Consider the following 9558-nt stretch of genomic DNA (forward strand, 5'->3'; position numbering starts at 1 on the left):
ATAGTACTGCTGGTATCTCAGGGGACTAGCGCAGGTACCGAGAACAGGATGGTAAACTAGCGTGTGCTGCATCCAGGATAATTCACTCTACTTTTCAGGTTACCATCTATGCTACATCTGGTTCTGCTTCCGGATCACTGCTTCTGATCATTGAACTTCCTCATTTACAGCCACCAGCTACCATGCACTCTGCAGGTTTCTATACAGCCAAGGGCATGCAGCTGTATTTATCTGCTCCTGTCATTTCTCAGTCTCCACGTAGTTTGCAGATCATTGCCTGTCTGTGTTTTAAGAAACCAGGCAAAGAACTGATAAGGTGTCATCACTGCTTACACCCTCCTGAAACTACCAAAACTGCGTGGCCTTCTATTCCTATTATTTTTCCATCGGAAAATATGTCACTTCACCTTTCCCTGCACAGCATGGAGTCTGTATGACTTAGGAGGTGAGGAGAGGAGGAAACACCCTCTCACAGCACGCCGGAAAGGAGTGCCTTCCATCCTGACTCCACAATTACTAGGAAAATGCTGTTGAACAGGACAGGATGACACAACATTCGAAGATGGGCTCCACCCCAGTTACCAGCCCTGAGAGTCTCCACAATGGAGTATTTATTCCAGGACAAGCAGCTGTGGCTAATGCTTGACAAAGGGCTTACTGGTCCTCCTCCCAGATAGAAGGCCAGAGTTGGAAAATGTGGGCGAGAACAGCAGGGAAGAGCCCCTTTGAGAGGAACTGAGTGTGCAAGTCAGTCAGTTTCACCCTGGAAAAAACACTTGGGTCAATCTCAGGTTTGTTTTCCAGCTCAGGCTGGATGTCCCTTCCCCTTCAGCCATCCCTGATGACAAGTACGTGCAACTTAAACCCTCACATAAAGGCTGGCAGTACATGAGCACTACAGACATGTTGGTTCCTAGGAGCAGTCCTCACAAAGGAACCATCCTCTGGTCGCCTTACACAACGAATGCATGTGACTAATTTGGCAGCAGTGACAATCATTTCTTGCCATCCTTTATTCAATGGGCTGAAGTATATATGATATGAAACATTCTCCTTTTAAACACAAAACTGTGTGCGTTACCCTAAAATGTGGCATATGCCATAATTTCAAAACACAATCTATGGAAGATACATTCAGGTTTTGATTCATCTTCATCATAAGACTTAATGCTCCAGCGAAGAGGGCTATTAAAAATTAGAGCATTTCTAATTCAGTCTTTCCTGCAGTCTTGCACCATGTAGCACAGTTTCCAGAAATCACAAAATTAATATAAAATCAACCTTTTAATCCCAAATATGGAGAAACACATACTCGTGGCACTGCCCAATAGGAAAAGTCTGTAGGTTTCTGATTGCTGGCAAGTCATCTACACAGACTAGTCTGCAGAGAAAAGGTCAACTAAAGAGTAAAAAGAGTCCCTAGCATCAACTTCCACATTACTAATTGGTCTGCTAACCTCCTTTTACAGTGTTTAGGTGGATTGTTCAGAACTGTGGTTTAGAGTTTGCTTTCATTGTCATTAACATTTTACACTAGTGAGAGAGAATGTGTATGACGGGTGTAGAGGGTGACACTGCCATCTCCTCCTTCAATACTGATCATAACTCTTGTTTAGCAACAAGATGTGTTTCTTTCATCCAGGATTTAAAGGTATGACATTTTATTTGTGTGTCACTGAGACGAGGGAGCTTCCTGGCAGAACTGGAAAAAAGTAAAAAGAAAAATGGCAGAGGCTGTGACAGCATAAGGAATGGGATAAAAGCTGCGTTTCCTTAGGGCTTTTTTGGATAATTTCTTGACTGGTACAATATAAGATGGACTCCACGGTAACTTTGCTGTTAGTTGTTTGCACGGAAGTCGCATCACTGTAGCTCTGTCTCTGCTGTCTCTGTACTACACAGGATCCAGGTCCCTCTATACTGCTGCATAAAGCTCCCAAGCTCGTGCTAAACAGGCTAATTCACTCCACCTTTGTTTTTACAGGCCTAATGCCAACAGACTGGCGCTTCTCATCCTCCTGCAATACAAGAACTTTTTCAGATTTGTGGATGTGTATCTTTATCAGTCTATAATGTCTCATCTTTATATCAGCTGGTTTATCTACTAGTTCAATTACAGAACCATCTCATGACGTGTAAGAAGAATTTGGACTATGAATATGCAATTGTAACAGAATTAACTTATGAATTAGTTAATAATCAAAAAACCCCAACAAAACCCAGCTGTCTTTATTCTCTAATATGTACGTATCCAACAGAAAATGCCTCCTGCAAGACCTTTGATTCAGGTTTTTGTTAAAGGCAGAATGCCAAATGAGAGGTACTGCCACTGAACTGAGCTTAATGGCAAATTTTATACACCTGCTAACACCGCTGTTAGATGTGAAAACTTTCACAGAATTGTGCTGTAGCTGAATGAAGGACACAGGCATGGCGTACGTGTGTAGCTAAATGAACTATAAAGCGTTCACCTCTCACTGCCATACGTGATTCATAAAAGGTCTTCCATGCCAAGTGCAGTGTCACTGCACAAAGTCAGCGTACAGCAGGCGTTCTGCATCCAATCCCATTGCCACCTTCAGGAAAAAAGGCACTTGAGAGCCCTCTCACAAGCTGACAACCCTTCCAATCGCACCTCGCAACTACAAGAATTGCATATATACTTAAATAGGATTTCTAGTATTACTACTGTCACCTTAAAACCATTTGCCTAAAAACGTTGGGTCTGGCCCTCCAGTCCGATAAAACTGCTCTATATCCTCTGTTTCTGCAGAGATGGCTAAAGCTGACAGGCCCAGGCTCTGGCTCCAAACACACTTCCCCAGCACCAGTGACGGCTTGAGATGTCCCTGTCCCTGCCCTGCCAGTGTCCGCACAGCTGTCGGTGTGGCCTGTGATGACCCAGATCAGGGAACCAGTCCAGATGAACAGTGACTTGGGTTTCTTTCAGCTGGGTCATGTCTTTAAGGATGGTGGCTGTGAAAACCAACTTATTCCGCATTGCTACTTAACCTGAAGCCACAGCTCTGGACAGTTCAAGACAGCTTTGGACAGTTCAATATCATGTACTTCATGGGATTTTGTGGTTGTACAGAGTAAAATTTTACATGTTTCTGGGCTGCCTGTCTTTGAAGATTCAGCAGAGATCCACTATATGGATCAAAACAAAGCCTCAATCATCTTTAAAGGGCTTATTTCAAATTTGAATGAAAATTTCCTGAGCTTTACCCCCTGAGCAAAGTGGAAACTGTTGTTCTTCTCAAAACACACGGAATTCTCATGTCCACACAGGGATGGGAATGGAATTGCACCTCTCACTATTTGCTAGGAATGAAGATGGCTGTGAAAATCATCCTACCACGAGCTCTACAGGACAATATACCAAGTCTAAATGTGAAAGAGAAGGTATTCCATGTCTGTTAAAGAGCTGCAGAGCCTGCTTTAAAAGAGGTGCTTGCTTGAATAAAATGTTGCATGCTAAGCCAGAGAGGCTCTGCTTGAGCTCAGGAGTCTGCCACAGGCAGCGTAATTTTAAGTGGAAATTTTGCCTGAGCACAGAAGAAATGCTGGGCTTTGAGGGAACACATTATCCTTCGAGAACACAAAATGACACAACAGAAGGAGCAAGTCCCCTGAAACTTTTTTTGATCACTAGCCTTTATTCAGAGATACCAGCTGCAAAGCACTGCCTCCATAATAATTAATTACCTATTGCAAATCTATTATTTGTCTGAGTGCTTCAAAATAACAAATGACTAGCTCAACTTTCCCAAAGAAAAGAAAATTCACTAGAACTTTTCCATTGCACACAGCTGTTATTAACATCAGCTGATTTGTTATGTGTGTTCATGTCAGTCTTTACAAAGAAGTATTTTGTAGCAGGAAGAAGGACCATGTATTGCAAAAATGATGATCCAGAACTAAGAAGGATATCTACCCATGATCTGAGCCCAGATAATGAAGCGTCTCATCCACATTGGTAAAATATTAACAGAGGTTATTGGTTGTCATAGTAAAATGAGAGGCTGCACCGAACGTAATTTCATTTACGGACGTTCAGAAAACTGACATCACGGCAGCAAGAACGTATAAATAACCAGCACACTGCATTTCTGATCGACCGCAGCAACATCTCTGAAGGGAGCGTTCTACAGGCTCAGCTCCTCTAAAGGCACTGCAGAAACTGGATTTTGTAAAGTACACTGAGAAGCTCCTTTTTATAAGACAGTTCTGAGAACGTCTGAGGGATTTTTCCTCTGCCTTTCCCTGTGTTTGCCATTTCTTTAAACAAGCATGTGCACGGGAGGCTGTGCGAAGTGCCTGGGAGCCACCCTCATCCCCCTGGCTGTGCTATGTACCCTGGCTAACATTTTGTTGTTTTTCCCTGGAGGAAAAGTGGTTGAAGACAATCTACACATTACAGATGAGGTTTGGTACTTCGGAGGGATCTTGGGATCGGGTGTACTGGTGAGTACATAAATTCACACTTTCCCACTTCCAACCCCCCACCATGACTTTGCATTGTTGAATTTCCTCAGTACCTCAAATGCAGGTTCCAACACCGCAAATGCTTCTTTGATAAGTTACAAATCATCTAACAGTTTTGCAATAAGTAACTTAATTTAGTCATGAGAAAAAAAAAAAGACACAGAACTATTACATTTAAAAGCAAACTTAACTTGAATTCATTCCAATTCAAACTGTATTTCTGTTATTGGTAGATGATCTTTCCTGCCTTGGTATTTTTGGGCCTTAAGAATAATGATTGCTGTGGATGCTGTGGTAATGAGAGCTGTGGAAAGCGATTTGCGGTAAGTGAGAGGAAACATGGCAAAAAAGTAAAAGCTACATTGTTACTGATACGATATATGTATCTGCTGCTCACAGTCCTTGAGACACCAGACAGATGCTGTCCAGAGTGCAGGACACAAAGCCCTGCCATTTGTCTGAGTGCTGGAAAGTAGGACGAGCAGGCTGTAAAACCTGTATTATGCCCTTGATGTGGTGCCGCAGGTACCACAACTGTACTGCCTTGTGTTTCGCTATCACAAGATACTTATCGTTGCGATCACAATTAACACTGATTTCTGAAACATCTGCACTCTGTTTTGCAGAGCATAACAGTTCTCTCTTTAGCCATTTTTGCTGGCAGTTTTTAAAATTATTCTGACAGTTGGGCGCTACATTCCCAACTCACTGCAGACCCATGCAATGGGCTATGACTATCTCATTACGTTCATAGGAAATTTCAGGTTGGAAGAGGTCACCTAATCCAACCTCCTGCTTAAAGCCAGGTAGACCAGGCTCCACTTGGAATTTATAGCTTCCTTTCACACTAGAAGTGAAAAGTTTCAAATGCATACCTTCAGACACTAGTATAAATTTTTCAAACATTTTAGTTTAAAAACAAGATTAGAGAAAAAAAATAATATTCGTACTAGCAAAGTCTGTGCTTTTGAAATAAATGGCTCAAGTAGATTATTACACTGTTTTATGAAGGAACAGGTTTCCAATTGAAAAAAGAAGGAAAAAACAAATAGGAAAAGAATCATGACTGTGAGGTTAACAAGGAGCCTTCCCTAAATCTTTGATGCCGTCTTCATGCAATCCCAACAAAGCAGGTGGAACTTCAAGGTGGGGGGAAATGGAGTTACACCTTTCTCTTCACCACACTGTGTTATCAATTATCTGTTAGCAGGGAACACAGTTTAGCTTTGAAGAGCACATATAACTCAGTGACTACCAAACTCCCAGCGCTTTGCTGCCAGGCTGCCACGCGCACCCCTGCAACGCCGCCGGGCTGGGCACAGGGCTGTGTGCGGCGGGGTGAGCAGCGGCGAGCGCTCGCTGCCTGCGCTCCTGCTGGCGTACGGAACCTAAACCGAGCACGCACGGTGCTGCCTGTAAAGCTCCCTACGCTCTGCAGTGCCTTGCCGACAGCTCACGGTAAGCGCAGCTGACTGCGAGGCTGGCAATACTAATACAGCCACAGGTACCGAGTACACCGTACTGAGTCCTGGTGGCCTCACCGCAGCGTGACCGAGGACTGAGTTCGCTCTTGTGTGTTAGCAGAAACACCGTTACGATGATGTCTACTAGTAAACAATGTTTAAGTTAGCCCCATCAGATATATCAACATAAAAATGCATGTCAACACTCAAGGCAAGAGTCTCGTGACGAGGTCTGAATAAAAGCTCACAGACCTGAAAGTACGTTTCTTTTTCTCCTCCACCTGTATCACTTTGCTCCAATAAAAGACACTGCCAGCAAACTGTTATAGCTACAAGTGCTTCAGAATTCAGGCAGGGCATTAGTTTTTGCACGATTTACTTACATGTTAGTATATATGGAAATGCTGTAACGGGAAGCCAGAAAAATAAAGACATCCCTTCCAACCCAACCCCTGACCCGATGACCGCAGCCACACCGTCAGGGCTAGCGGTGAGCAGGGCCTGCGAGGGGAGGGAGCACACAGCGCGCACCCGAGGGGGGCCTCGGGCAGGAGACTCGGCCCAAACGTGACCGACCCCAGCCTAACTTGTGCAGGGCCCTGCAGGGGTTCCCTGACGCCTCGAGCGGCCCAAGGCCCCGGTCGGGCTCGTGACCCTCGGGAAGGACCAGCGCGGCCGCGGGGAGCAGCGCCCCCTGCCGGGGCGGCCCGGCACCGCCCGCGGGGAGCAGCGCCCCCTGCCGGGGCGGCCGGTAACGGCGAAGGAACGAGCTCCTGCTGTTCGGGAGCTGAATGCAGGGAATGCACGTTCACGCTCGGGGCACGGTTCGTTGTTTGAACGGGAACACAAATAACACCGCTCTTCTCTCCATCAGATGTTCTCCTCTATCATATTTGCCGCAGTCGGAGTTCTGGGAGCTGGATACTGCTTTGTTGTGTCATCGGTAGCCCTGAACAGAGGCCCCAAATGTTACACCGGAACAGAGTGGACCTATCCTTTCCAGGATGGGTAAGGCAAGACAATCAGGAAAAAAAACAAGTTATACATGTTTTAAGTTTGTGATATGATTTAACTTCCAAATCCACTGTATAAAAATGGGAATTACACTGTCTAAAGCGCAGCAGCTCTGAGAAGAGCCAGCACCGTACAGCAATAGTAAATAAGGTTAAAGGGCACGGACATAAGGAAGAGCAAGTACAGTCAAAACTACCGAGTTTCAAAGGAGCCGATAAACAGAAATGCACAGCCCTCTGGGTTACTCTTGGGATGATAAACAGCATACCAGGATAAACTCCCCCCAGATGGATAGCAGTGACATGAACAGCAGTGACATCGTATATTGAAATCTGATGGTATTCAAATAATTAGTAGCTATGTGTCATTTTATCTTGGTTACGGAATTTGGAAGTTGTCTGTTCCTGACACTCTGCAACTCAGACACATTTGCTGTGTATACATTTATCACTTTGAGAGGGGGTGTGAAAAACACGAAACCCAGCAACCCAGTTTGTCAGGGCTGAAGTCAGCAAAGGCCCAACTGAAAACAGGGCACAGTGCGAGAGAGGGGGTGCGATCAGAACAGACCGACAAGGGCTGCAGTAAACCCCTCACCACCTGAGAACCTTTAATGCACTCGTCCTCAGTCAAGAGGGACCTAGCAGCATTTCTTGCATAACACACGACAAAACTGTAGGTCAGGTTAAAAAAAAAAAAAAAAAACAAAAGAAAAAAAGAAGTATAATGTTGTATGTTACGTATTATCTGTTCATGGGCCAGTGAGGGCTGGAAACCAGCTGCTTTGGTCTAATTCTGGGAGTCTTTGGAAAAATACGCTCTGTTTCAAACATACTTTGGTTGCAGTCAAGGAATCACTTGACAAGAACATAGGAAACAAAACAGCATTAAGAATATGCGGAGGAAATATAGTGAGTGGTAAAGCAGTTCACAATTAAACCAAAATGTGAAGGTAAAAATGATGGAAAATACTTTTACCTAATACTGTTGTTCTGTAGACGAGGCACCTCGAACACCCAAGGCTGCTCTTTTCTGCTCAGTGGCAAGAGCTGACTGGTCTTGTAGCATTTGATGTTTTGTTAGGAAAACTGAGCTTATTCATCTTTTATCATATTGTTTTCATAACTCGTTTTTATTACAACGTAACATAGTAAATAAAGACTAATATTTAGGTGTGGAATGCAACGTTGCTTCCTTGTCCCCAGCCGTATTTTGAGTACTGGATCAAATGCCCCAATCCAGCATCAGACCTTACACAAGCACACACACACAAATCTAATGCTGTAACCAGTAACAGCCCGGGGTTCCCACCAAGGAGGAGCTGCAGAGGGTGCCCCGCTCCCAGGGAGACCCGGCGCGTCCCGTGCGTGACGCTCGGCGGGTGTATGACGCCCTGCCAGACGTCAGCATCTCTTCTCCCCAAAATACCAGGAACTGTTCAGCTGTACCGAGCATGTACTCATCTCCCAATGCCTTGTCTTTGCTAGAAACTAGACCGAAATCGCGTTCTCGATACCAGCACCAGTGTGACACTGGAAATGAGGGACTGAAGCTAACAGACCCTCAGCCCTATCGCAACAGTGACAACTTGCCAGCCGCGACAGACCCTCCCTGTGAGCTAACGTCTTCGCAACTGTTCTGTTCCCCCTCCAGGGATTACCTCGCTAACCACACGTTGTGGAACGCGTGTCAGTCACCCGAAAACATCGTCCCATGGAACCTGACGCTCTTCTCCTTGCTGCTCATCATGAGCGGGATCCAGGCAGTGCTCTGCGGCATTCAGGTGGTGAACGGCCTGTTTGGAACGATCTGTGGGGACTGCCAGTGTTGCGGATGTTGTGGGGTGAGAAACTGATGGTTTTCTTTCATTATTCTGTGTACTGAGAATAGTTATATACACACTTGACTACCCGACAGTCTGAAAAACTAAACTAGCCTTCGTTCAGCGCCATGATCACATTCTCTAAAGCACAGCTGAAACCCTACAGTGTTGCCAGGTGCCGAAAATACGATCTCAGTCCATATTTATGGTGTTTAACTGACAGCTCCCCATAGCCACGGGGAAACAATAAAAACCTTTGGAAGTCGCAGGAATAGTAGTCACTAAACTACCTCCATGATTTTATTCTTCCAGGGAGATGGAACTGTCTAAAGAACATGAACATTGCAGACAACCCTCCGTATCCTGGGAGCCTCCCTTTTGCACTTGTTCCACAAGGCAGCCCTCAGACGCATCGTGTCTGGCTAAGAAGACGAGAATGAAGGGCACTTCCCCCAACGAACGTTACGAAGCCCTGACTCCCTTTCTAGCCCTCCTGAAGCCCCTCATCACGGAATAAAATAACTGAAATTCAACTCTCACATTCATATTTATTTTTGTAAAACAGCTTCCATTTAGAAAGAGGGTATTCTCAAGCAAAATATTTTCTCTCCCGAGTTACCTTTGCAGCTGGGGATCACCAAATGCTGCTGGTACAAGCTCAGTTGTAATGCAGTCGTGTATATTTTCTTTTGAGGTTTATCAGATGGAAATATCACACATTAACTTTTTTTTGAGTACGTTTATGATATGTGGAAAAGTTGTTTCACCTTT

General features: G+C 44.9%; 1 protein-coding gene across 1 annotated transcript; it reads left to right on the plus strand.

Annotated features, from left to right (window-relative positions):
• Nucleotides 1-4293: 4293 nt before the first annotated feature.
• Nucleotides 4294-9117, plus strand: TM4SF4 (transmembrane 4 L six family member 4). Its single transcript, XM_068406659.1, has 5 exons — nt 4294-4467; nt 4722-4811; nt 6826-6959; nt 8619-8808; nt 9100-9117. Exons 1-5 carry the CDS (start codon nt 4294-4296, stop codon nt 9115-9117), a joined length of 606 nt encoding a protein of 201 aa, XP_068262760.1.
• Nucleotides 9118-9558: the final 441 nt, after the last annotated feature.

This window comes from Nyctibius grandis, chromosome 8 (genome assembly GCF_013368605.1).
Source record: "Nyctibius grandis isolate bNycGra1 chromosome 8, bNycGra1.pri, whole genome shotgun sequence".
NCBI classification, from domain to species: domain Eukaryota; kingdom Metazoa; phylum Chordata; class Aves; order Nyctibiiformes; family Nyctibiidae; genus Nyctibius; species Nyctibius grandis.

Coding starts and splice junctions, on each gene's coding strand:
- TM4SF4 (XM_068406659.1), top strand. CDS start 4,294: ATGTGCACGGGAGGCTGTGCGAAGTGCCTGGGAGCCACCCTCATCCCC. Junction 4,468..4,721: donor TCTTGGGATCGGGTGTACTG/GTGAGTACATAA, acceptor TGTTATTGGTAG/ATGATCTTTCCTGCCTTGGT. Junction 4,812..6,825: donor GCTGTGGAAAGCGATTTGCG/GTAAGTGAGAGG, acceptor TCTCTCCATCAG/ATGTTCTCCTCTATCATATT.